Source organism: Procambarus clarkii, chromosome 46 (genome assembly GCF_040958095.1).
Source record: "Procambarus clarkii isolate CNS0578487 chromosome 46, FALCON_Pclarkii_2.0, whole genome shotgun sequence".
Taxonomy (NCBI): Eukaryota; Metazoa; Arthropoda; class Malacostraca; order Decapoda; family Cambaridae; genus Procambarus; species Procambarus clarkii.
Window position 1 is genome coordinate 14,687,917 of NC_091195.1, and position 27,528 is coordinate 14,715,444.

At 51.9% G+C, this 27,528-nt stretch overlaps 1 protein-coding gene across 1 annotated transcript in view; it reads left to right on the forward strand.

Moving 5' to 3' along the window:
* The first annotated feature begins 1,925 nt into the window (after nt 1-1,925).
* LOC138350651 (uncharacterized) overlaps nt 1,926-27,528 on the forward strand; it is a 39,596-nt gene continuing 13,993 nt past the window's right edge. The window contains exons 1-2 of the mRNA XM_069301712.1: nt 1,926-5,030; nt 6,503-6,808. Coding sequence (XP_069157813.1) covers nt 2,417-5,030; nt 6,503-6,808 — 2,920 coding nt within the window. The 5' untranslated portion in view covers nt 1,926-2,416. The remainder of the gene's footprint in view (nt 5,031-6,502; nt 6,809-27,528) is intronic.

Consider the following 27,528-nt stretch of genomic DNA (forward strand, 5'->3'; position numbering starts at 1 on the left):
TGCCTCTAGGCGGCCCTTTATGTGCCTGTAGGCGGCTCCTTTATGTGCCTGTAGGCGGCTCCTTTATTTGCCTGTAGGTGGCTCCTTTATGTGCCTCTAGGCAGCTCCTTTATGTGCCTCTAGGCGGCTCCTTTATGGGCCTCTATACGGGCCTTTATGTGCCTCTAGGCGGCTCCTTTATGTGCCTCTATACGGGCCTTTATGCGCCTCTAGGCGGCCCTTTATGCGCCTCTAGGCGGCCCCTTTATGTGCCTCTAGGCGGCCCTTTATGCACCTCTAGGCAGCCATTTTATGTGCCTCTAGGCGGCCCTTTATGTGCATCTAGGCGGCCCTTTACGTTCCTCTAGGCGGCCCTTTATGTGCATCTAGGCGGCCCTTTATGTACCTCTAGGCGGCCTTTTGTGTGCCTTTAGGTGGCCCCTTTATGTACCTCTATGCGGCCTTTATGTGCTTTTGGGTGGCCCCTTTATGCACCTCTAGGAAGCCATTTTATGTGCCTCTAGGCGACTCCTTTATGTGCCTCTAGGCGGCCCTTTATGTTCCTCTAGGCGGCCCTTTATGTGCATCTAGGCGGCCCTTTATGTACCTCTTGGCGGCCTTTTATGTGCCTCTAGGCGACTCCTTTATGTGCCTCTAGGCGGCCCTTTATGTTCCTCTAGGCGGCCCTTTATGTACCTCTATGCGGCCCTTTATGTGCCTCTAGGCGGCCCTTTTATGCACCTCTAGGCGGCCCCTTTATGTACCTCTAGGCGGCCCTTTATGTACCTCTAGGCGGCCTTTTATGTGCCTTTAGGTGGCCCCTTTATGTACCTCTACACGGACCTTTATGCACGTCTAGGAAGCCATTTTAAGTGCCTTTAAGCGGCCCCTTTATGTGCCTCTAGGCGGCCATTTTATGTGCCTTTAGGCGGCCCCTTTATGTGCCTCTAGGCGGCCATTTTATGCACCTCTAGGCGGCCATTTTATATGATGAGCCTCTACGCGGCCCTCCATCATTGCTCCTATAAGAGACTCTCAGGGGACGGAAGTTTACTTGTAGTAAACTCCATGTAAGTTGTTAACATTATACTGTGAATATTGTCCACAAGAGAGCGGAGGGGGAGAGGGCGATCTACACAGAAGCTCAGATGGGAACCCTTGCAAGAAAATAAATAAATAATTCAAAGCCTAATTAATATGATATAGCAAAGTTCGTGGTAGGGGGGTAGCTTTGGTACTCTTTAAAGTTGTACTCCCTACATATATGCCATTCCCTGTTGGGCACATACCCAGCAGGAATTACTGTTAGAAATTAGGTGAGGCTAGCTCCCTGAGTAGGGTCTTCTAGCTCGCATAGACAGAGAAGCAGACATTATTTCTTATTGATACAGATTTATCATTTCTTGTTCTATTTTGTGTTGATATAGTTAACAACTTATTATTACTACCTTCGACATAACTTTTCATCCTTTTGACAACATCAATAATATCAACTATACTTTTCGAAGAATGTGTAAACATAGCTTCCTTAATCTCTCTTAATAAGGGAGATTTCTAATTCCTGAGATCAACTTTGTCATTCTTCTCTTTACGGGTTCAAGTCAAATTATGTCCAGTATATTGTATGTTGACCAAACTGAACTGCATAATCTAAATAGGTCCTTACAAGAGCAAGATAAAGGCAGAGAATAACATTACTAAATGCTACACCGTATATTTCTGTGTGAGAAAATGAGCACCATTACTCTACCTAAACCAGAAGCCAACACCACAATGATCACAGGAGTTAGGTCAAAATATTGACAAGTTTTAAGTTATAAAATATAACAAAATGCAGGAGGCAGACTTTGGAATTTTATTTGTTTTAGTGATCTCAAAAATGTATTTCTGACCCAATGTTTAACACTAACATCTTGTTTTAATAACGTTAAATTGTTCTTCCAAATGACAGAAATCTGAAGAGTATAAAGACAGAAGAAATTAACTAGTTAAAGAACAAATTGAAAATAACAAATAAAGCTGGAACCGAATATTGCATTAACATGTGAACACATTTTGTAAAATTTGGTTTATTTGGAAATCACTTATATTTTTGGTCATTCAAGTGACTGTATTGTGGTTAATGCAGTCGGATCATCACCGATTACATCCGAGTTTGATTCCCTGGCAGTGTGAGATGCTCAGCCTCCTGATACCTCTGTTCACCTAGCAGTAAATATTAACCTGGAAATTAGTCAACTGTTGAGGGATGCATCCTGAGGAAGGTCTGTCGTTGGCTTAGGAAGGCCTACACAAGCCTAACAAGCTGCCCGTCTCCGACAGTGAGAAACAATGTTATGTTTTTAAACATAATATAATAACAAAACCAGCGTGGGACATTTACTGCTTGTGTGAAACTTGACAACAGTTGTGTGAGGTGAGAATCATACGGCCCAATATGGCGGCCTCGAGTCCTGTTATCCAACCGGAAGATGTGAACAGACTGCGGTATGGACTGGCTGTGACTAAGGCAGGACGAGACGCGCTAGCAAGTGTGTTTATGTGGTCGTACCGGGGCACCTTCCCAGTAGTGACTTACCTCACTCAGGACTTGGGGTACACCAATGCTCAGTACAGGCGTGTCTTCGATGATCACCAGAGGGATAAACTCAAAGCTTCCTCTGACGCGGCAACTTTTGACATCACCCTGTTGTATAAACTCCTGCAACGTGTGTGTGGTCTGGCTGAGATGAATGACCCCACGTGGACCACTCCAGGGCCTCAGGGGCCATCACTTGAACACCTCATTTACAGCCTGAAGCAACACCGAAACACGTTGGCCCATGATAATGTGGGAATGTCAGAGCAAGATCTTACATCAACACTGACGGAGCTCAGTGACATATTGGCTAAGATGCTGGCTGAGTCCGGCGTCCGGTGTGGGACCAACAGCCAGGATGTGGACCACGTGACCAGAGATGTCACCAAGTATATTGGTGATCTGCTAGCAAAGGTCACAGATATCAGAGAAGAGGTTAAGCAGAAGAGCAAGCAGGAGCTAACTGACGGGTATAAACTGCTGTACCAGATTGTTCCCGCACCCTGGCTCCTCCTCAACATTAACTACAACCCAAGTCTTGCTTTTACACGACTACGACTCCTTGAAGATCCTGTCATAGGGGCAAGACCCTCCCACGCGGCCAAGGGTCAGGATGGCACAAGACCCTCCCACGCTGCCAAGGGTCAGGATATAAACTATGAAGACATCTTGAGTATGAGGCGAGAGGACGGAAGAGTCCCTCAGTGTGTCCTCCTGACGGGGGAAGGTGGTATGGGCAAGACAACTTTACTCAAGCTCATCCTCGAGAAGTGGGTAGAGGACCCTGCTACCATATGTCACCTGGGCACTGTGGACCTCGTTTTCTATGTACAGTGCAGGGACTCACATCTTAATACCTTCGATGATCTCCTCCGCCAGTTGCTGCCTCAAACACTTAGTGATTCTGGTGCCGACTTCCAGCTGTTTAAGGAGATAATCTTGAGCTTAAATATATTAGTCCTGATTGACGGCTACGACGAGGTCAACGACCATTCAGGAAGGCTGGTGGAGGAGCTGTTGCACCTGCCTGGCAAGGATGTGAGGTTGGTGATAACCACACGGCCGGGGTGGGACCAACAACTGTCACAGCTCGTCCCACACACCAGACCTCGCTGCAACATCCTCGTCTTGGGCATCACTCCAGAACGTCGTGTGGAGTTCGCCGAGAGAACCATCAAGGTGCTGGTGGAGGAAGAGTGCCAACGGAGTGTCATCACAAGGAGGTTTACCCAGCAGCTGGAGCAGATGAGTCAGTTCCTGGGTGAGTACCTCAACACTCCACTCACCTTGACCTTGTTGGCGCTGCTGTGTGTCGAGGCTCCAGAAGAATTTAATAACCTCACCACAAACACTCAAGTCTACGAGAAGATTCATGACTTCATAACCAACAAACTGGTGTCCAGACTCACAGACAAACATGTGGCTGACCCCAAAGGAAAATGTGACCAGTTTCTGTTGTTCTTTGAAGAGATTAGTTTAAGAGGGATCCAGAGGCAGGAGTACGACCTTTGGCCGGAGACTGAAGCGGAGATTAGGGAGAAGTGTAAAACTCTGGGGCTGCCGCAGGAGGAGGTCTTGTCCAACTATTTCACAAGAACCAGCTACCGTCGGGGCCTCAGTGTGGTGTGGGTGTTTGGCTATTTTCACGCCAGGTACCAGGAGTATTGTGCCAGCAGGAGGCTGGTCGCTCTCTTGTTGAGGGCTGAGCAAGACCGAGGTGATCCAGCATCACACCGTGTGTCAGGGGAAAGGTCTATAATCATTGACTTCTTGGTGAATGTTGTACGTAAGGAAAAACGCTCCTTGGGAGATCACGTGAGAGGGTCAAGTGAGATCACGTTTGATATTGACGACGTGCACCAAGAGTTTAGGAAGCGCCCCAGATGGAAGAACATTTTAGTCAGCACTACCGGGGTGCTGTGTGCCCGGGGAGTAGAGCACAGGTTCATTACTCACATAATTGACCTGTTCGAGATGGTTACATATGGGACTGACGAGCTGTTGAAGCATGTAGCAGAGTCCCGCGGGAGTGAGCACGTCATCCAAGCCGTGTGTGAGAAGCTGCCTACAGAACAAGAGTGGGGAATAGAGAGTGTTGACTCGTGGGTTGTCCTGCCGCTTGTTCTTAAGAAGGTGACACCTGAGAACATTTACCTAAACATAAAGGATACATCCCAACTAAAGCAGCGCCTGTCTGCACTGTCAGAGCTGGCAACAATGAAGGTAACCATATCCTTATGTCTTGACTGTAGTTTATACATCAAAGAGAAAAATGATATACTAAAACAATGTTTGGAGAGGCTGACAGCCCCCGGCAGTAAGTGTACCTTAAAGGGGTTTCTTGGTCACTTGTCTGAGGCAGCCATACCCCTCCTGCCTCACACCCTCGAGACCCTCACCCTGCGCCTCACACCACACCAACTGACCGTCCTCATCCGTCACCTGCCTCACCTTCCTCACCTGCAGTATCTTGGTAAATATTCATATTTTCCACCATAATTTTTAGGGTTATTTATTAATACCAAAATTACGCAAAGGGCTTCATTCGTCATGTTTAATATAGTAATTCAGATTTACATTGTTTACATATATGTTTACAACCTTATAGACGAAAGATTCCTTATATTGTTTACAAACATAATCACCTTAAGGGAGACAAACACCTTATATTGTTTACAAATATAGTCACCTTAAGGGTGACAAACACCTTATATTGTTTACAAATATAGTCACCTTAAGAGCGACAAACACCTTACATTGTTTACAAATATAGTCACCTTAAGGGAGACAAACCTTCTACTTTGATTACAATTATAGACTTATTAAGGGAGACTACTCCATGAATAATAAATTTTCGAAACATTCCGCTGCTGTATATATTCTTGTGCATAAATAATTTCATGAAGTATTTAGCGACGCCAAACTTTTGGTTCAGATGACTTACCACTTTGACTTTGACTCGTGGTACAGATCTCCTTTCACTGTGACCTAATTCCTGTTCAGGATGACCTTTCACTGTGACCTAATTCCTGTTCAAGATGACCTTTCACTGTGACCTAATTCCTGTTCAAGATGACCTTTCACTGTGACCTAATTCCTGTTTAAGATAACCTTTCACTGTGACCTAATTCCTGTTCAAGATGACCTTGCACTGTGACCTAATTCCTGTTTAAGATAACCTTTCACTGTGACCTAATTCCTGTTCAAGATGACCTTGCACTGTGACCTAATTCCTGTTCAGGATGACCTTTCACTGTGACCTAATTCCTGTTCAGGATGACCTTTCACTGTGACCTAATTCCTGTTCAAGATTACCTTTCACTGTGACCTAATTCCTGTTCAGGATGACCTTTCACTGTGACCTAGTTCCTGTTCAGGATGACCTTTCTCTGTGACCTAATTCCTGTTCAAGATGACCTTTCACTGTGACCTAATTCCTGTTCAAGATGACCTTTCACTGTGACCTTGATCCCTTGGTTAATTAGACCTTCCGTAACATTGATCCTTAATTCAGGTGACCCATCTATCCCTGTGACCTTGATACTTGGTCCAGATGACCTTTCACTCTGACCTTGACTTAGTTTATATGACCTTCTAATGCGACCTTGACCATTGATACAGATGACCTTGACCATTCATACAGATAAACTTGACAGTTGATACAGGTAACCTTGACTGTGACCTTGACAATTGATACAGATAACCTTGACTGTGACCTTGACCATTGATACAGATGACCTTGACCATTGATACAGATGACCTTGACCGTGGCTTTTAAAAGCTATTAATAAGTAGTTTAGATGCTATTAATAGTGTCCAAAATACAGACTTGTCATCAGGTAATAAACCCAGCAGTAAGGTGAGTGGATGACTCAGTATGTCTTCTTGTTATATCTTAGAACATACCCTTAACCTCAGTGACTGTATCTCAGTGTATGTCTTCAGTCATTGACCTGGACGTCAGGAGCTACGTGGACCCGGACACCCTGGACGCCCTGGGCTACGTGGACCCGGACACCCTGGACGCCACGGGCTACGTGGACCTGGACACCCTGGACGCCACGGGCTACGTGGACCCAGACACACTGGGCAGTCTGCCGTACCAGGGAAGGGAGCTCGACCTGACCATCATCCGGGACCTCACTGATGACGACCCCGCCATAGACTGGTGCTGCCACCTGGCGGCTCAGCTGTGTCCTCCCTCAAGAGGAGGGTATAGTGACCTGACCTTCCCTGACACGCGTCTCACCAGTACGTATTGACGACATTTTAACACGTGAATATCTGTAACTCAGTTGTTTAATTCACAGTGCTTCCTGTGGTTTCAAAAATATTTTTACATTAAAAGTCATGAATTAGAGAACTTATAAGGCTTCTTGAGTAACTTTGAGCACCGTTTAGCGACCAAGAATATTCATTAAGCAAGCTTCACTGCTTATAAGATAACACTGATCAATATTTAGCCCAACATTGTCTTGCTTAATACAAGCTAGATTTACTTGATATAAGTTTTCTTTGGCATGAGTGTGTGACATAGACAGGTGTGTGTGGGGAGAGTAGCCAGGTGTGGGCTTCCGTGTTCCCTCTCATGTGCAGGTGTGGGTGGGGAGAGTAGCCAGGTGTGGGCTTCCGTGTTCCCTCTCATCTATAGGTGTGGGTCGGGAGAGTAGTCAGGTGTGACAACGTTTGTTTTCATGTATTAGCTACGTTATTGTGTGGTTGTAAATAAGTTGCCACAACTTACTGCACAACTTTGGCTAAACAATTTTGAGACCGTGTCGCAACCTTAAATGCTGCATAAAAATCGTTTTCCTGATTGATGGAATATATATAAAAAATGTAGAAATATTTTAAAAATATATTTCTACATATACTATAAATAAAACTGAAGCATAATAAAAGGTAGGTTAAAAATATTTTATTCATTACTTTCACTTAATGGAGAATCCATGGTAGTGGTGGTGGAATTGTTGCTGGGTTGTGGTTGGTGGCTGTGGTGGTAGGTTGTGATTGGTGGCAGTGGTGGGTGATGTTTATTGTTGGTGGTAGTGGTTGGTTCTAGTGGTGGTTAATAGTTGTGGTTGGTGGTGGTGGTGGTTGATTGCTGTGGTTGGTAATTGTGGTGGCTGATGGCTGTGATTAGTGGTAGTGGTGGTTAATGTTAATGGTGGTTCAGGTTGTGGTGGTTTTATGGTATTGGTGGTTGATAGCTCTGGTGGTTGATGTCTGTGATGGTTGATGGCTAAGGTGGTTGATGGTGGTGGTAGTTAATGGTTGTGGTCGTTGATGGTAGTGTTTGTTGATGGTTGATGGTAGTGTTTGTTGATGGTTGTGGTGGTTGATGGTAGTGTTTGTTGATGGTTGTGGTGGTTGATGGTAGTGTTTGTTGATGGTTGTGGTGGTTGATGGTAGTGTTTGTTGATGGTTGTGGTGGTTGATGGTAGTGTTTGTTGATAGTTGTGGTGGTTGATTGTTGTGGCGGTTGATGGTAATGGTGGTTGATTGTTGTGGTGGTTGTTGGTTGTGGTGGTTGATTGTTGTGGTGGTAAATGGTTGTGGTGGTTGATTGTTGTGGTGGTTGATGGTTGTGGGGGTTAATTGTTGTGGTGGTTGATGGTTGTTGTGGTTGATGGTAATGGTGGTTGATTGTTGTGGTGGTTGATGGTTGTGGTGGTTGATTAATGTGGTGGTTGATAGTTGTGGTGATTGATTGTTGTGGTGGTTGATGGTAATGGTGGTTGATTGTTGTGGTGGTTGATGGTTGTGGTGGTTGATTGTTGTGGTGGTTAATGGTTGTGGTGGTTGATTGTTGTGGTGGTTGATGGTTGTGGGGGTTAATTGTTGTGATGGTTGTGGTGGTTGATTGTTGTGGTGGTTGATGGGTGTGGTTGTTGGGTTAATTGCAGTGGTAGTTGTTGTGGTTCATGATAATAGTGGTTGATTGTTGTGCTTTATGTAGTGGCGGTTGTTGGTTATAGTTCGCGTGGGTGATGGTTTATTAATTATGGTGTTTGGTGGTACTGGTGGTCGAGTGTTAGTGGTAGTGGTGGTTGATTGTTGGTGGTAGTGGTGGGTGATTGTTGAGGTTGTTGGTGGTGGTTTATGGTTGTTGGTGGTTGATAGTTGTGGTTAGTGGTAGTGGTTGTTGATAGTAGTGTTTGAGGGCAGTGGTAGATGGTGGTTGTGGTTGATTGTACTGGTAGTTGTTGAGGTTCGTGATATTGGTTGTTGATTGTTGTATTTTGTTGTAGTGGTGGTTGATTATATTTTGCAGTAGTGGTGGTTGATTGTTGTTGGTGGTAGGGGTGGTTGATTGTTGTGGTTGGTGGTGGTTTATGGTTGTTGTTGATAGTAGTGGTGGTTGATTGTTGTGGTTGTTGATGATTGAGGTGGTTGATGATTGTTTAGGTTGATGACAGTGGTTATTAATGGTTAGGGTTATTGATAGTAGTTGAAATTGAAATTGAAGTTGAAATAAGTTTATTGAGGTAAAATACTCACAAAGGGATGAGGTAGCTCAAGCTATTCTCACCCCGTTCAGTACAACGTGTTCATACATATATAGACACACATCACAAACAATAAACATATTACCGAACATTCTGAGAGATAAACATATACATTTCCTCCTTTACACAAGTAGTATGGTATCAGACGTACACACAAATACTTTTATGACTTAGGTATACTGTATAGACAATTTGCAAGAGACATGCAGATAATTCAAGAAAAGATAACAGTCTTGGTGCAAAATTCTTATATCTCTCCAGAATATCATCAACCTTTCCGTTGTGACACATCCAGGCTATTCGTTCAGGAACAGTCCTAATCTCACTGTTTCTATATACATTAATCAACGGACAATCAAGAACATAATGGGCAAGGGTGTGTGACCTTTACATACCACATAGTTTACACTTCGTGTCATTATCATGAACACCTATCCCATATTCCCAGTAATATTTGTACCCAAGCCTGAGCCGCATGTGCACAGAGTCACTCCAAGGATTTCTCCTTTTACCATAAGTGAAATGGGTGTTTTGACTAACACACACATGTAGTGTTGCTTGGTTTGACTTCCCTCATACATTATACCTCTCTTCGCCACTTCTGCCTGTGGCTGAATATTTCTGATTTTGCTTCTTATTTGTCTCATTGTGAATTCACATTCGATGTCAACTTGTGGTTTTGATGTGGCATGTTTGGCCAAGTCATCCGCCACCTCGTTGAGCACTATTCCAACATGAGATGGAATCCACATGAATTTCACATTGTGACCTTTCAGCTGTATCTCATTTATCCTTTTCTTACAATCCTCAACTATGGACATGAAGACTGGATTTCGACTGTTTAAGGACTCAAGTGCTCCTCGGCTATCGACAAATACAAAAACATCTTTGTCGTCATGACGTACTTCCTCCAAACACGCCAGAATGGCCTGCAGTTGAGCACCGATAGTAATGGTGGTTGGTTGTTGTAGTTAGAGGAGGAGGTCGAGGAGGAAGGAGAAGGTGGAGGAGGAAGGAGAAGGTCGAGGAGGTAGGAGGAGGTCGAGGAGGAAGGAGAAGATGGAGGAGGAAGGAGAAGGTCGCGGAGGAAGGAGAAGGTCAAGGAAGAAAGAGGAGAAGGTCGAGGAGGAAGAATGAGAAGGTCGAGGAGGAGAAGGTGTTGGTGGTGGCTGTTGGTTGTTGTTAGTGGATATTGATGGTTGAAGAACATAGAAGGATTAGGAAAAATAAGGAAGGCAGGAACGAGAAGGAAGTTTAAGGTAGGAGTAGGAAGATTACGGAAGGTGGAGTGGTGGAGAGTGGTGTGTGACAGTGGTGGAGAGTGGTGTGTGACAGTGGTGGAGAGTGGTGTGTGACAGTGGTGGAGAGTGGTGTGTGACAGTGGTGGAGAGTGGTGTGTGGCAGTGGTGGAGAGTGGTGTGTGACAGTGGTGGAGAGTGGTGTGTGACAGTGGTGGAGAGTGGTGTGTGGCAGTGGTGGAGAGTGGTGTGTGACAGTGGTGGAGAGTGGTGTGTGACAGTGGAGGAGAGTGGTGTGTGACAGTGGTGGAGAGTGGTGTGTGACAGTGGTGGAGAGTGGTGTGTGACAGTGGTGGAGAGTGGTGTGTGACAGTGGTGGAGAGTGGTGTGTGGCAGTGGTGGAGAGTGGTGTGTGACAGTGGTGGAGAGTGGTGTGTGACAGTGGTGGAGAGTTGTGTGTGGCAGTGGTGGAGAGTGGTGTGTGACAGTGGTGGAGAGTGGTGTGTGACAGTGGAGGAGAGTGGTGTGTGACAGTGGTGGGGAGTGGTGTGTGGCAGTGGTGGAGAGTGGTGTGTGACAGTGGTGGAGAGTAGTGTGTGGCAGTGGTGGAGAGTGGTGTGTGGCAGTGGTGTGTGACAGTGGTGGAGAGTGGTGTGTGACAGTGGTGGAGAGTGGTGTGTGACAGTGGTGGAGAGTGGTGTGTGGCAGTGGTGGAGAGTGGTGTGTGACAGTGGTGGAGAGTGGTGTGTGGCAGTGATGGAGAGTGGTGTGTGGCAGTGGTGGAGAGTGGTGTGTGACAGTGATGGAGAGTGGTGTGTGGCAGTGGTGGAGAGTGGTGTGTGACAGTGGTGGAGAGTGGTGTGTGGCAGTGGTGGAGAGTGGTGTGTGACAGTGGTGGAGAGTGGTGTGTGGCAGTGGTGGAGAGTGGTGTGTGACAGTGGTGTGTGGCAGTGGTGGAGAGTGGTGAGTGACAGTGGTGGAGAGTGGTGTGTGACAGTGGTGGAGAGTGGTGTGTGACAGTGGTGGAGAGTGGTGTGTGACAGTGGTGGAGAGTGGTGTGTGGCAGTGGTGGAGAGTGGTGTGTGACAGTGGTGTGTGGCAGTGGTGGAGAGTGGTGAGTGACAGTGGTGGAGAGTGGTGTGTGACAGTGGTGGAGAGTGGTGTGTGACAGTGGTGGAGAGTGGTGTGTGGCAGTGATGGAGAGTGGTGTGTGGCAGTGGTGGAGAGTGGTGTGTGGCAGTGGTGTGTGACAATGGTGGAGAGTGGTGTGTGGCAGTGGTGGAGAGTGGTGTGTGGCAGTGGTGGAGAGTGGTGTGTGACAGTGGTGTGTGGCAGTGGTGGTGGGTGGCAGTGGTGGAGAGTGGTGTGTGACAGTGGTGGAGAGTGGTGTGTGACAGTGGTGGGGAGTTGTGTGTGGCAGTGGTGGAGAGTGGTGTGTGGCAGTGGTGGAGAGTGGTGTGTGACAGTGGTGGAGAGTGGTGTGTGACAGTGGTGAAGAGTGGTGTGTGACAGTGGTGAAGTGGTGTGTGACAGTGGTGGAGAGTGGTGTGTGACAGTGGTGAAGAGTGGTGTGTGACAGTGGTGTGTGGCAGTGGTGAAGAGCGGTGTGTGACAGTGGTGAAGAGTGGTGTGTGACAGTGGTGGAGAGTGGTGTGTGACAGTGGTGAAGAGTGGTGTGTGACAGTGGTGAAGAGTGGTGTGTGGCAGTGGTGAAGAGTGGTGTGTGAGAGTGGTGGAGAGTGGTGTGTGACAGTGGTGGAGAGTGGTGTCTGACAGTGATGGAGAGTGGTGTGTGACAGTGGTGGAGAGTGGTGTGTGACAGTGGTGAAGAGTGGTGTGTGACAGTGGTGAAGAGTGGTGTGTGGCAGTGGTGAAGAGTGGTGTGTGACAGTGGTGGAGAGTGGTGTGTGACAGTGGTGGAGAGTGGTGTGTGGCAATGGTGGAGAGTGGTGTGTGACAGTGGTGGAGAGTGGTGTGTGGCAGTGGTGGAGAGTGGTGTGTGACAGTGGTGGAGAGTGGTGTGTGACAGTATTGGAGAGTGGTGTATGAGTAGTGGAGAGTGGTGTGTGGCAGTGGTGGAGAGTGGTGTGTGACAGTGGTGGAGAGTGGTGTGTGACAGTGGTGGAGAGTGGTGTGTGACAGTGGTGGAGAGTGGTGTGTGACAGTGGCGGAGAGTGGTGTGTGACAGTGGTGGAGATTGGTGTGTGACAGTGGTGGAGAGTGGTGTGTGGCAGTGGTGGATAGTGGTGTGTGACAGTGGTGGAGAGTGGTGTGTGACAGTGGTGGGGAATGGTGTGTGGCAGTGGTGGAGAGTGGTGTGTGGCAGTGGTGGAGAGTGGTGTGTGGCAATGGTGGAGAGTGGTGTGTGACAGTGGTGGAGAGTGGTGTGTGGCAGTGGTGGAGAGTGGTGTGTGACAGTGGTGGAGAGTGGTGTGTGACAGTATTGGAGAGTGGTGTATGAGTAGTGGAGAGTGGTGTGTGGCAGTGGTGGAGAGTGGTGTGTGACAGTGGTGGAGAGTGGTGTGTGACAGTGATGGAGAGTGGTGTGTGACAGTGGTGGAGAGTGGTGTGTGACAGTGGTGAAGAGTGGTGTGTGGCAGTGGTGGAGAGTGGTGTGTGGCAGTGGTGGAGAGTGGTGTGTGGCAGTGGTGGAGAGTGGTGTGTGACAGTGGTGGAGAGTGGTGTGTGACAGTATTGGAGAGTGGTGTATGAGTAGTGGAGAGTGGTGTGTGACAGTGGTGGAGAGTGGTGTGTGAGTGGTGGAGAGTGGTGTGTGACAGTGGTGGAGATTGGTGTGTGACAGTGGTGGAGAGTGGTGTGTGACAGTGGTGGAGAGTGGTGTGTGACAGTGGTGGAGAGTGGTGTGTGACAGTGGTGGGGAATGGTGTGTGGCAGTGGTGGAGAGTGGTGTGTGGCAGTGGTGGAGAGTGGTGTGTGGCAATGGTGGAGAGTGGTGTGTGACAGTGGTGGAGAGTGGTGTGTGGCAGTGGTGGAGAGTGGTGTGTGACAGTGGTGGAGAGTGGTGTGTGACAGTATTGGAGAGTGGTGTATGAGTAGTGGAGAGTGGTGTGTGGCAGTGGTGGAGAGTGGTGTGTGACAGTGGTGGAGAGTGGTGTGTGACAGTGGTGGAGAGTGGTGTGTGACAGTGGTGGAGAGTGGTGTGTGACAGTGGCGGAGAGTGGTGTGTGACAGTGGTGGAGATTGGTGTGTGACAGTGGTGGAGAGTGGTGTGTGGCAGTGGTGGATAGTGGTGTGTGACAGTGGTGGAGAGTGGTGTGTGACAGTGGTGGAGAGTAGTGTGTGACAGTGGTGGAGAGTGGTGTGTGACAGTGGTGGAGAGTGGTGTGTGACAGTGGTGGAGAGTGGTGTGTGACAGTGGTGGAGAATGGTGTGTGACAGTCGTGGAGAGTGGTGAGTGACAGTGGTTGAGAGTGGTGTGTGACAGTGGTGGAGAGTGGTGTGTGACAGTGGTGGAGAGTAGTGTGTGACAGTGGTGGAGAGTGGTGTGTGACAGTGGTGGAGAGTGGTGTGTGACAGTGGTGGAGAGTGGTGTGTGACAGTGGTGGAGAGTGGTGTGTGACAGTGGTTGAGAGTGGTGTGTGACAGTGTTGGACAGTGGTGGAGAGTGGTGTGTGACAGTGGTTGAGAGTGGTGTGTGACAGTGTTGGACAGTGGTGGAGAGTGGTGTCTGACAGTGGTGGAGAGTGGTGAGTGGCTGTGGTGGAGAGTGGTGAGTGGCAGTGTTGGAGAGTGGTGAGTGGCAGTGGTGCAGAGTGGTGTGTGACAGTTGTGGAGTGTGGTGTGTGACAGTGGTGGAGAGTGGTGTGTGGCAGTGGTGGAGAGTGGTGTGTGACAGTGGTGGAGAGTGGTGTGTGGCAGTGGTATCAACCAGGTATCAACCAGTGGTGTATGACAGTGGTGGAGAGTGGTGTGTGACAGTGGTGGAGAGTGGTGTGTGACAGTGGTGGAGAGTGGTGTGTGACAGTGGTGGAGAGGGGTGAGTGGCAGTGGAGGAGAGTGGTGTGTGGCAGTGGTGGAGAGTGGTGTGTGACAGTGGTGGAGATTGGTGTGTGACAGTGGTGGAGATTAGTGTGTGACAGTGGTTGAGAGTGGTGTGTGACAGTGATGGAGAGTGGTGTGTGGCAGTAATGGAGAGTGGTGTGTGACAGTTGTGGAGAGTGGTGTGTGATAGTGTTGGAGAGTGGTGTGTGACAGTGGTTGAGAGTGGTGTGTGACAGTGATGGAGAGTGGTGTGTGGCAGTAATGGAGAGTGGTGTGTGACAGTGGTGGAGAGTGGTGTGTGATAGTGTTGGAGAGTGGTGTGTGACAGTGGTTGAGAGTGGTGTGTGACAGTGGTGGAGAGTGGTGTGTGACAGTGGTGGAGAGTGGTGTGTGACAGTGGTGGAGAGTGGTGTGTGACAGTGGTGGAGAGTGATGTGTGTGACAGTGGTGGAGAGTGGTGTGTGACAGTGGTGGAGAGTGGTGTATGACAGTGGTGGAGAGTGGTGTGGGACAGTGGTGGAGAGTGGTGTGTGACAGTGGTGGAGAGTGGTGTGTGGCAGTGGTGGAAAGTGGTGTGTGGCAGTGGTGGAGAGTGGTGTGTGGCAGTGGTGGAGAGTGGTGTGTGGCAGTGGTGGAGAGTGGTGTGTGACAGTGGTGGAGAGTGGTGTGTGACAGTGGTGGAGAGTGGTGTGTGACAGTGGTGGAGAGTGGTGTGTGGCAGTGGTGGAGAGTGGTGTGTGAGTGGTGGAGAGTAGTGAGGGGCAGAAGTGGAGATTGGTGTGTGAGTGGTGGAGAGTGGTGTGTGGCAGTGGTGGAGAGTGGCGTGTGGCAGTGGTGGAGAGTGGTGCGTGACACTGGAGGAGAGCGGTGAGTGACAGTGGTGGAGAGTGGTGAGTGGCAGTGTTGAAGAGTGGAGTGTGGCAGTGGTGGAGAGTGGTGAGGGGCAGTGGTGGAGAGAGGTGTGTGTGTGATGGAGAGTGGTGTGGCAGTGGTGGAGAGTGGTGAGGGGCAGTGGTGGAGAATGGTGTGTGAGTGGTGGAGAGTTGTGAGTGGCAGTGGTGGAGAGTGGTGAGTGGCGGTGTTGGAGAGTTGTGAGTGGCAGTGGTGGAGAGTGGTGTGTGACAGTGGTGGAGAGTGGTGTGTGACAGTGGAGGAGAGTGGTGTGTGACAGTGGTGGAGAGTGGTGTGTGACAGTGGTGGAGAGTGATGTGTGACAGTGTGGAGAGTGGTGTGTGACAATGGTGGAGAGTGGTGTGTGACAGTGGTGGAGAGTGGTGTGTGACAGTTGTGGAGAGTGGTGTGTGACAGTGGTGGAGAGTGGTGAGTGGCAGTGTTGAAGAGTGGAGTGTGGCAGTGGTGGAGAGTGGTGAGGGGCAGTGGTGGAGAGTGGTCTGTGTGTGTGATGGAGAGTGGTGTGGCAGTGGTGGAGAGTGGTGAGGGGCAGTAGTGGAGAGTGGTATGTGAGTGGTGGTGAGTGGTGAGGGGCAGTAGTGGAGAGTGGTGTGTGAGTGGTGGAGAGTGGTGAGGTGCAGTGGTGGAGAGTGGTGTGTGACAGTGGTGGAGAGTGGTGTGTGGCAGTGGTGGAGAGTGGTGTGTGACAGTGGTGGAGAGTGGTGTGTGGCAGTGGTGGAGAGTGGTGTGTGGCAGTGGTGGAGAGTGGTGTGTGGCAGTGGTGGAGAGTGGTGTGTGACAGTGGTGGAGAGTGGTGTGTGACAGTGGTGGGGAGTGGTGTGTGACAGTGGTGGAAAGTGGTGTGTGGCAGTGGTGGAGAGTGGTGTGTGACAGTATTGGAGAGTGGTGTATGAGTGGTGGAGAGTGGTGTGTGACAGTGGTGGAGAGTGGTGTGTGAATGGTGGAGAGTGGTGTGTGACAGTTGTGGAGAGTGGTGTGTGACAGTAATGGAGAGTGGTGTATGACAGTGGTGGAGAGTGGTGTGTGGCAGTGGTGGAGAGTGGTGTGTGACAATGGTGGAGAGTGGTGTGTGACAGTGGTGGAGAGTGGTGTGTGACAGTGGTTGAGAGTGGTGTGTGACAGTGTTGGACAGTGGTGGAGAGTGGTGTGTGACAGTGGTGGAGAGTGGTGTGTGACAGTGGTGGAGAGTTGTGTGTGACAGTGGTTGAGAGTGGTGTGTGACAGTGTTGGACAGTGGTGGAGAGTGGTGTGTGACAGTGGTGGAGAGTGGTGATTGGCAGTGGAGGAGAGTGGTGTGTGGCAGTGGTGGAGAGTGGTGAGTGGCAGTGTTGGAGAGTGGTGAGTGGCAGTGGTGGAGAGTGGTGTGTGACAGTGGTGGAGAGTGGTGTGTGGCAGTGGTGGAGAGTGGTGTGTGACAGTGGTGGAGAGTGGTGTGTGACAGTGGTTGAGAGTGGTGTGTGACAGTGGTGGAGAGTGGTGTGTGACAGTGGTTGAGAGTGGTGTGTGGCAGTGGTGGAGAGTGGTGTGTGACAGTGGTGGAGAGTGGTGAGTGGCAGTGGAGGAGAGTGGTGTGTGGTAGTTTTGGAGAGTGGTGAGTGGCTGTGGTGGAGAGTGGTGAGTGGCAGTGTTGGAGAGTGGTGTGTGACAGTGGTTGAGAGTGGTGTGTGACAGTGTTGGACAGTGGTGGAGAGTGGTGTGTGACAGTTGTGGAGAGTGGTGTGTGGCAGTGGTGGAGAGTAGTGTGTGACAGTGGTGGAGAGTGGTGTGTGACAGTGATGGAGAGTGGTGTATGAGTAGTGGAGAGTGGTGTGTGACAGTGGTGGAGAGTGGTGTGTGAGTGGTGGAGAGTGGTGTGTGACAGTGGTGGAGATTGGTGTGTGACAGTGGTGGAGAGTGGTGTGTGACAGTGGTGGAGAGTGGTGTGTGAGAGTGGTGGGGAATGGTGTGTGGCAGTGGTGGAGAGTGGTGTGTGACAGTGGTGGAGAGTGGTGTGTGGCAGTGATGGAGAGTGGTGTGTGGCAGTGGTGGAGAGTGGTGTGTGGCAGTGGTGGAGAGTGGTGTGTGACAGTGGTGGAGAGTGGTGTGTGACAGTATTGGAGAGTGGTGTATGAGTGGTGGAGAGTGGTGTGTGACAGTGGTGGAGAGTGGTGTGTGAGTGGTGGAGAGTGGTGTGTGACAGTGGTGGAGAGTGGTGTGTGACAGTGGTGGAGAGTGGTGTGTGACAGTGGTGGAGAGTGGTGTGTGGCAGTGGTGGAGAGTTGTGTGTGACAGTGGTGGAGAGTGGTGTGTGACAGTGGTGGAGAGTGGTGTGTGGCAGTGGTGGAGAGTGGTGTGTGGCAGTGGTGGAGAGTGGTGTGTGACAGTGGTGTGTAGCAGTGGTGGTGGGTGGCAGTGGTGGAGAGTGGTGTGTGACAGTGGTGGAGAGTGGTGTGTGGCAGTGGTGGAGAGTGGTGTGTGACAGTGGTGGAGAGTGGTGTGTGACAGTGGTGGAGAGTGCTGTGTGACAGTGGTGGAGAGTGGTGTGTGACAGTGGTGGAGAGTGGTGTGTGACAGTGGTGGAGAGTGGTGTGTGACAGTGGTGGAGAGTGGTGTGTGGCAGTGGTGGAGAGTGGTGTGTGACAGTGGTGGAGAGTGGTGTGTGACAGTGGTGGTGAGTGGTGTGTGACAGTGATGGAGAGTGGTGTGTGATAGTGGTGGAGAGTGGTGTGTGACAGTGGTGGAGAGTGGTGTGTGACAGTGGTGGAGAGTGGTGAGTGGCAGTGGTGGAGAGTGGTGTGTGACAGTGGTGGAGATTGGTGGTGACAGTGGTGGAGATTAGTGTGTGACAGTGGTTGAGAGTGGTGTGTGACAGTGATGGAGAGTGGTGTGTGGCAGTAATGGAGAGTGGTGTGTGACAGTTGTGGAGAGTGGTGTGTGATAGTGTTGGAGAGTGGTGTGTGACAGTGGTTGAGAGTGGTGTGTGACAGTGGTGGAGAGTGGTGTGTGACAGTGGTGAAGAGTGGTGTGTGACAGTGGTGGAGAGTGGTGTGTGACAGTGGTGGAGAGTGGTGTGTGTGACAGTGGTGGAGAGTGGTGTGTGACAGTGGTGGAGAGTGGTGTGTGACAGTGGTGGAGAGTGGTGTATGACAGTGGTGGAGAGTGGTGTGGGACAGTGGTGGAGAGTGGTGTGTGACAGTGGTGGAGAGTGGTGTGTGGCAGTGGTGGAAAGTGGTGTGTGGCAGTGGTGGAGAGTGGTGTGTGGCAGTGGTGGAGAGTGGTGTGTGGCAGTGGTGGAGAGTGGTGTGTGGCAGTGGTGGAGAGTGGTGTGTGACAGTGGTGGAGAGTTGTGTGTGACAGTCGTGAAAAGTGCTGTGTGACAGTGGTGGAGAGTGGTGTGTGGTAGTGGTGGAGAGTGGTGTGTGGTAGTGGTGGAGAGTGGTGTGTGACAGTGGTGGAGAGTGGTGTGTGACAGTGATGGAGAGTGGTGTGTGACAGTGGTGGAGAGTGGTGTGTGACAGTGGTGAAGAGTGGTGTGTGGCAGTGGTGGAGAGTGGTGTGTGGCAGTGGTGGAGAGTGGTGTGTGGCAGTGGTGGAGAGTGGTGTGTGACAGTGGTGGAGAGTGGTGTGTGACAGTATTGGAGAGTGGTGTATGAGTAGTGGAGAGTGGTGTGTGACAGTGGTGGAGAGTGGTGTGTGAGTGGTGGAGAGTGGTGTGTGACAGTGGTGGAGATTGGTGTGTGACAGTGGTGGAGAGTGGTGTGTGACAGTGGTGGAGAGTGGTGTGTGACAGTGGTGGAGAGTGGTGTGTGACAGTGGTGGGGAATGGTGTGTGGCAGTGGTGGAGAGTGGTGTGTGACAGTGGTGGAGAGTGGTGTGTGGCAGTGATGGAGAGTGGTGTGTGGCAGTGGTGGAGAGTGGTGTGTGGCAGGGGTAGAGAGTGGTGTGTGACAGTGGTGGAGAGTGGTGTGTGACAGTATTGGAGAGTGGTGTATGAGTGGTGGAGAGTGGTGTGTGACAGTGGTGGAGAGTGGGGTGTGAGTGGTGGAGAGTGGTGTGTGACAGTGGTGGAGAGTGGTGTGTGACAGTGGAGGAGAGTGGTGTGTGACAGTGGTGGAGAGTGGTGTGTGGCAGTGGTGGAGAGTGGTGTGTGACAGTGGTGGAGAGTGGTGTGTGACAGTGGTGGAGAGTGGTGTGTGGCAGTGGTGGAGAGTGGTGTGTGGCAGTGGTGGAGAGTGGTGTGTGACAGTGGTGTGTGAAAGTGGTGGTGGGTGGCAGTGGTGGAGAGTGGTGTGTGGCAATGGTGGAGAGTGGTGTGTGACAGTGGTGGAGAGTGGTGTGTGGCAGTGGTGGAGAGTGGTGTGTGACAGTGGTGGAGAGTGGTGTGTGACAGTGGTGGAGAGTGCTGTGTGACAGTGGTGGAGAGTGGTGTGTGACAGTGGTGGAGAGTGGTGTGTGACAGTGGTGGAGAGTGGTGTGTGACAGTGGTGGAGAGTGGTGTGTGGCAGTGGTGGAGAGTGGTGTGTGACAGTGGTGGAGAGTGGTGTGTGACAGTGGTGGTGAGTGGTGTGTGACAGTGATGGAGAGTGGTGTGTGATAGTGGTGGAGAGTGGTGTGTGACAGTGGTGGAGAGTGGTGTGTGACAGTGGTGGAGAGTGGTGTGTGGCAGTGGTGGAGAGTGGTGTGTGACAGTGGTGGAGATTGGTGTGTGACAGTGGTGGAGATTAGTGTGTGACAGTGGTTGAGAGTGGTGTGTGACAGTGATGGAGAGTGGTGTGTGGCAGTAATGGAGAGTGGTGTGTGACAGTTGTGGAGAGTGGTGTGTGATAGTGTTGGAGAGTGGTGTGTGACAGTGGTTGAGAGTGGTGTGTGACAGTGATGGAGAGTGGTGTGTGGCAGTAATGGAGAGTGGTGTGTGACAGTGGTGGAGAGTGGTGTGTGATAGTGTTGGAGAGTGGTGTGTGACAGTGGTTGAGAGTGGTGTGTGACAGTGGTGGAGAGTGGTGTGTGACAGTGGTGGAGAGTGGTGTGTGACAGTGGTGGAGAGTGGTGTGTGACAGTGGTGGAGAGTGATGTGTGTGACAGTGGTGGAGAGTGGTGTGTGACAGTGGTGGAGAGTGGTGTATGACAGTGGTGGAGAGTGGTGTGGGACAGTGGTGGAGAGTGGTGTGTGACAGTGGTGGAGAGTGGTGTGTGGCAGTGGTGGAAAGTGGTGTGTGGCAGTGGTGGAGAGTGGTGTGTGGCAGTGGTGGAGAGTGGTGTGTGGCAGTGGTGGAGAGTGGTGTGTGGCAGTGGTTGAGAGTGGTGTGTGGCAGTGGTGGTGAGTGGTGTGTGACAGTGATGGAGAGTGGTGTGTGATAGTGGTGGAGAGTGGTGTGTGACAGTGGTGGAGAGTGGTGTGTGACAGTGGTGGAGAGTGGTGTGTGACAGTGGTGGAGAGTGGTGTGTGGCAGTGGTGGAGAGTGGTGTGTGAGTGGTGGAGAGTAGTGAGGGGCAGAAGTGGAGATTGGTGTGTGAGTGGTGGAGAGTGGTGTGTGGCAGTGGTGGAGAGTGGCGTGTGGCAGTGGTGGAGAGTGGTGCGTGACACTGGAGGAGAGCGGTGAGTGACAGTGGTGGAGAGTGGTGAGTGGCAGTGTTGAAGAGTGGAGTGTGGCAGTGGTGGAGAGTGGTGAGGGGCAGTGGTGGAGAGAGGTGTGTGTGTGATGGAGAGTGGTGTGGCAGTGGTGGAGAGTGGTGAGGGGCAGTGGTGGAGAATGGTGTGTGAGTGGTGGAGAGTTGTGAGTGGCAGTGGTGGAGAGTGGTGAGTGGCGGTGTTGGAGAGTTGTGAGTGGCAGTGGTGGAGAGTGGTGTGTGACAGTGGTGGAGAGTGGTGTGTGACAGTGGAGGAGAGTGGTGTGTGACAGTGGTGGAGAGTGGTGTGTGACAGTGGTGGAGAGTGATGTGTGACAGTGTGGAGAGTGGTGTGTGACAATGGTGGAGAGTGGTGTGTGACAGTGGTGGAGAGTGGTGTGTGACAGTTGTGGAGAGTGGTGTGTGACAGTGGTGGAGAGTGGTGAGTGGCAGTGTTGAAGAGTGGAGTGTGGCAGTGGTGGAGAGTGGTGAGGGGCAGTGGTGGAGAGTGGTCTGTGTGTGTGATGGAGAGTGGTGTGGCAGTGGTGGAGAGTGGTGAGGGGCAGTAGTGGAGAGTGGTATGTGAGTGGTGGTGAGTGGTGAGGGGCAGTAGTGGAGAGTGGTGTGTGAGTGGTGGAGAGTGGTGAGGTGCAGTGGTGGAGAGTGGTGTGTGACAGTGGTGGAGAGTGGTGTGTGGCAGTGGTGGAGAGTGGTGTGTGACAGTGGTGGAGAGTGGTGTGTGGCAGTGGTGGAGAGTGGTGTGTGGCAGTGGTGGAGAGTGGTGTGTGGCAGTGGTGGAGAGTGGTGTGTGACAGTGGTGGAGAGTGGTGTGTGACAGTGGTGGGGAGTGGTGTGTGACAGTGGTGGAAAGTGGTGTGTGGCAGTGGTGGAGAGTGGTGTGTGACAGTATTGGAGAGTGGTGTATGAGTGGTGGAGAGTGGTGTGTGACAGTGGTGGAGAGTGGTGTGTGAAGTGGTGGAGAGTGGTGTGTGACAGTTGTGGAGAGTGGTGTGTGACAGTAATGGAGAGTGGTGTATGACAGTGGTGGAGAGTGGTGTGTGGCAGTGGTGGAGAGTGGTGTGTGACAATGGTGGAGAGTGGTGTGTGACAGTGGTGGAGAGTGGTGTGTGACAGTGGTTGAGAGTGGTGTGTGACAGTGTTGGACAGTGGTGGAGAGTGGTGTGTGACAGTGGTGGAGAGTGGTGTGTGACAGTGGTGGAGAGTTGTGTGTGACAGTGGTTGAGAGTGGTGTGTGACAGTGTTGGACAGTGGTGGAGAGTGGTGTGTGACAGTGGTGGAGAGTGGTGATTGGCAGTGGAGGAGAGTGGTGTGTGGCAGTGGTGGAGAGTGGTGAGTGGCAGTGTTGGAGAGTGGTGAGTGGCAGTGGTGCAGAGTGGTGTGTGACAGTTGTGGAGAGTGGTGTGTGGCAGTGGTGGAGAGTGGTGTGTGACAGTGGTGGAGAGTGGTGTGTGGCAGTGGTGGAGAGTGGTGTGTGACAGTGGTGGAGAGTGGTGTGTGACAGTGGTTGAGAGTGGTGTGTGACAGTGGTGGAGAGTGGTGTGTGACAGTGGTTGAGAGTGGTGTGTGGCAGTGGTGGAGAGTGGTGTGTGACAGTGGTGGAGAGTGGTGAGTGGCAGTGGAGGAGAGTGGTGTGTGGTAGTTTTGGAGAGTGGTGAGTGGCTGTGGTGGAGAGTGGTGAGTGGCAGTGTTGGAGAGTGGTGTGTGACAGTGGTTGAGAGTGGTGTGTGACAGTGTTGGACAGTGGTGGAGAGTGGTGTGTGACAGTTGTGGAGAGTGGTGTGTGGCAGTGGTGGAGAGTAGTGTGTGACAGTGGTTGAGAGTGGTGTGTGACAGTGATGGAGAGTGGTGTATGAGTAGTGGAGAGTGGTGTGTGACAGTGGTGGAGAGTGGTGTGTGAGTGGTGGAGAGTGGTGTGTGACAGTGGTGGAGATTGGTGTGTGACAGTGGTGGAGAGTGGTGTGTGACAGTGGTGGAGAGTGGTGTGTGAGAGTGGTGGGGAATGGTGTGTGGCAGTGGTGGAGAGTGGTGTGTGACAGTGGTGGAGAGTGGTGTGTGGCAGTGGTGGAGAGTGGTGTGTGGCAGTGGTGGAGAGTGGTGTGTGGCAGTGGTGGAGAGTGGTGTGTGACAGTGGTGGAGAGTGGTGTGTGACAGTATTGGAGAGTGGTGTATGAGTGGTGGAGAGTGGTGTGTGACAGTGGTGGAGAGTGGTGTGTGAGTGGTGGAGAGTGGTGTGTGACAGTGGTGGAGAGTGGTGTGTGACAGTGGTGGAGAGTGGTGTGTGACAGTGGTGGAGAGTGGTGTGTGGCAGTGGTGGAGAGTTGTGTGTGACAGTGGTGGAGAGTGGTGTGTGACAGTGGTGGAGAGTGGTGTGTGGCAGTGGTGGAGAGTGGTGTGTGGCAGTGGTGGAGAGTGGTGTGTGACAGTGGTGTGTAGCAGTGGTGGTGGGTGGCAGTAGTGGAGAGTGGTGTGTGACAGTGGTGGAGAGTGGTGTGTGGCAGTGGTGGAGAGTGGTGTGTGACAGTGGTGGAGAGTGGTGTGTGACAGTGGTGGAGAGTGCTGTGTGACAGTGGTGGAGAGTGGTGTGTGACAGTGGTGGAGAGTGGTGTGTGACAGTGGTGGAGAGTGGTGTGTGACAGTGGTGGAGAGTGGTGTGTGGCAGTGGTGGAGAGTGGTGTGTGACAGTGGTGGAGAGTGGTGTGTGACAGTGGTGGTGAGTGGTGTGTGACAGTGATGGAGAGTGGTGTGTGATAGTGGTGGAGAGTGGTGTGTGACAGTGGTGGAGAGTGGTGTGTGACAGTGGTGGAGAGTGGTGAGTGGCAGTGGTGGAGAGTGGTGTGTGACAGTGGTGGAGATTGGTGGTGACAGTGGTGGAGATTAGTGTGTGACAGTGGTTGAGAGTGGTGTGTGACAGTGATGGAGAGTGGTGTGTGGCAGTAATGGAGAGTGGTGTGTGACAGTTGTGGAGAGTGGTGTGTGATAGTGTTGGAGAGTGGAGTGTGACAGTGGTTGAGAGTGGTGTGTGACAGTGGTGGAGAGTGGTGTGTGACAGTGGTGAAGAGTGGTGTGTGACAGTGGTGGAGAGTGGTGTGTGACAGTGGTGGAGAGTGGTGTGTGTGACAGTGGTGGAGAGTGGTGTGTGACAGTGGTGGAGAGTGGTGTGTGACAGTGGTGGAGAGTGGTGTATGACAGTGGTGGAGAGTGGTGTGGGACAGTGGTGGAGAGTGGTGTGTGACAGTGGTGGAGAGTGGTGTGTGGCAGTGGTGGAAAGTGGTGTGTGGCAGTGGTGGAGAGTGGTGTGTGGCAGTGGTGGAGAGTGGTGTGTGGCAGTGGTGGAGAGTGGTGTGTGACAGTGGTTGAGAGTGGTGTGTGGCAGTGGTGGAGAGTGGTGTGTGACAGTGGTGGAGAGTGGTGTGTGGCAGTGGTTGAGAGTGGTGTGTGGCAGTGGTGGTGAGTGGTGTGTGACAGTGATGGAGAGTGGTGTGTGATAGTGGTGGAGAGTGGTGTGTGACAGTGGTGGAGAGTGGTGTGTGACAGTGGTGGAGAGTGGTGTGTGACAGTGGTGGAGAGTGGTGTGTGGCAGTGGTGGAGAGTGGTGTGTGAGTGGTGGAGAGTAGTGAGGGTCAGAAGTGGAGATTGGTGTGTGAGTGGTGGAGAGTGGTGTGTGGCAGTGGTGGAGAGTGGCGTGTGGCAGTGGTGGAGAGTGGTGCGTGACACTGGAGGAGAGCGGTGAGTGACAGTGGTGGAGAGTGGTGAGTGGCAGTGTTGAAGAGTGGAGTGTGGCAGTGGTGGAGAGTGGTGAGGGGCAGTGGTGGAGAGAGGTGTGTGTGTGATGGAGAGTGGTGTGGCAGTGGTGGAGAGTGGTGAGGGGCAGTGGTGGAGAATGGTGTGTGAGTGGTGGAGAGTTGTGAGTGGCAGTGGTGGAGAGTGGTGTGTGAGTGGTGGAGAGTGGTGTGTGACAGTGGTGGAGAGTGGTGTGTGACAGTGGTGGAGAGTGATGTGTGACAGTGTGGAGAGTGGTGTGTGACAATGGTGGAGAGTGGTGTGTGACAGTGGTGGAGAGTGGTGTGTGACAGTTGTGGAGAGTGGTGTGTGACAGTGGTGGAGAGTGGTGAGTGGCAGTGTTGAAGAGTGGAGTGTGGCAGTGGTGGAGAGTGGTGAGGGGCAGTGGTGGAGAGTGGTCTGTGTGTGTGATGGAGAGTGGTGTGGCAGTGGTGGAGAGTGGTGAGGGGCAGTAGTGGAGAGTGGTATGTGAGTGGTGGTGAGTGGTGAGGGGCAGTAGTGGAGAGTGGTGTGTGAGTGGTGGAGAGTGGTGAGGTGCAGTGGTGGAGAGTGGTGTGTGACAGTGGTGGAGAGTGGTGTGTGGCAGTGGTGGAGAGTGGTGTGTGACAGTGGTGGAGAGTGGTGTGTGGCAGTGGTGGAGAGTGGTGTGTGGCAGTGGTGGAGAGTGGTGTGTGGCAGTGGTGGAGAGTGGTGTGTGACAGTGGTGGAGAGTGGTGTGTGACAGTGGTGGGGAGTGGTGTGTGACAGTGGTGGAGAGTGGTGTGTGGCAGTGGTGGAGAGTGGTGTGTGACAGTATTGGAGAGTGGTGTATGAGTGGTGGAGAGTGGTGTGTGACAGTGGTGGAGAGTGGTGTGTGAATGGTGGAGAGTGGTGTGTGACAGTTGTGGAGAGTGGTGTGTGACAGTAATGGAGAGTGGTGTATGACAGTGGTGGAGAGTGGTGTGTGGCAGTGGTGGAGAGTGGTGTGTGACAATGGTGGAGAGTGGTGTGTGACAGTGGTGGAGAGTGGTGTGTGACAGTGGTTGAGAGTGGTGTGTGACAGTGTTGGACAGTGGTGGAGAGTGGTGTGTGACAGTGGTGGAGAGTGGTGTGTGACAGTGGTGGAGAGTTGTGTGTGACAGTGGTTGAGAGTGGTGTGTGACAGTGTTGGACAGTGGTGGAGAGTGGTGTGTGACAGTGGTGGAGAGTGGTGATTGGCAGTGGAGGAGAGTGGTGTGTGGCAGTGGTGGAGAGTGGTGAGTGGCAGTGTTGGAGAGTGGTGAGTGGCAGTGGTGCAGAGTGGTGTGTGACAGTTGTGGAGAGTGGTGTGTGGCAGTGGTGGAGAGTGGTGTGTGACAGTGGTGGAGAGTGGTGTGTGGCAGTGGTGGAGAGTGGTGTGTGACAGTGGTGGAGTGTGGTGTGTGACAGTGGTTGAGAGTGGTGTGTGACAGTGGTGGAGAGTGGTGTGTGACAGTGGTTGAGAGTGGTGTGTGGCAGTGGTGGAGAGTGGTGTGTGACAGTGGTGGAGAGTGGTGAGTGGCAGTGGAGGAGAGTGGTGTGTGGTAGTTTTGGAGAGTGGTGAGTGGCTGTGGTGGAGAGTGGTGAGTGGCAGTGTTGGAGAGTGGTGTGTGACAGTGGTTGAGAGTGGTGTGTGACAGTGTTGGACAGTGGTGGAGAGTAGTGTGTGACAGTGGTTGAGAGTGGTGTGTGACAGTGATGGAGAGTGGTGTATGAGTAGTGGAGAGTGGTGTGTGACAGTGGTGGAGAGTGGTGTGTGAGTGGTGGAGAGTGGTGTGTGACAGTGGTGGAGATTGGTGTGTGACAGTGGTGGAGAGTGGTGTGTGACAGTGGTGGAGAGTGGTGTGTGAGAGTGGTGGGGAATGGTGTGTGGCAGTGGTGGAGAGTGGTGTGTGACAGTGGTGGAGAGTGGTGTGTGGCAGTGATGGAGAGTGGTGTGTGGCAGTGGTGGAGAGTGGTGTGTGGCAGTGGTGGAGAGTGGTGTGTGACAGTGGTGGAGAGTGGTGTGTGACAGTATTGGAGAGTGGTGTATGAGTGGTGGAGAGTGGTGTGTGACAGTGGTGGAGAGTGGTGTGTGAGTGGTGGAGAGTGGTGTGTGACAGTGGTGGAGAGTGGTGTGTGACAGTGGTGGAGAGTGGTGTGTGACAGTGGTGGAGAGTGGTGTGTGGCAGTGGTGGAGAGTTGTGTGTGACAGTGGTGGAGAGTGGTGTGTGACAGTGGTGGAGAGTGGTGTGTGGCAGTGGTGGAGAGTGGTGTGTGGCAGTGGTGGAGAGTGGTGTGTGACAGTGGTGTGTGGCAGTGGTGGTGGGTGGCAGTGGTGGAGAGTGGTGTGTGACAGTGGTGGAGAGTGGTGTGTGACAGTGGTGGGGAGTTGTGTGTGGCAGTGGTGGAGAGTGGTGTGTGGCAGTGGTGAAGAGTGGTGTGTGACAGTGGTGGAGAGTGGTGTGTGACAGTGGTGGAGAGTGGTGTGTGGCAATGGTGGAGAGTGGTGTGTGACAGTGGTGGAGAGTGGTGTGTGGCAGTGGTGGAGAGTGGTGTGTGACAGTGGTGGAGAGTGGTGTGTGACAGTGGTGGAGAGTGCTGTGTGACAGTGGTGGAGAGTGGTGTGTGACAGTGGTGGAGAGTGGTGTGTGACAGTGGTGGAGAGTGGTGTGTGACAGTGGTGGAGAGTGGTGTGTGGCAGTGGTGGAGAGTGGTGTGTGACAGTGGTGGAGAGTGGTGTGTGACAGTGGTGGTGAGTGGTGTGTGACAGTGATGGAGAGTGGTGTGTGATAGTGGTGGAGAGTGGTGTGTGACAGTGGTGGAGAGTGGTGTGTGACAGTGGTGGAGAGTGGTGATTGGCAGTGGAGGAGAGTGGTGTGTGGCAGTGGTGGAGAGTGGTGAGTGGCAGTGTTGGAGAGTGGTGAGTGGCAGTGGTGCAGAGTGG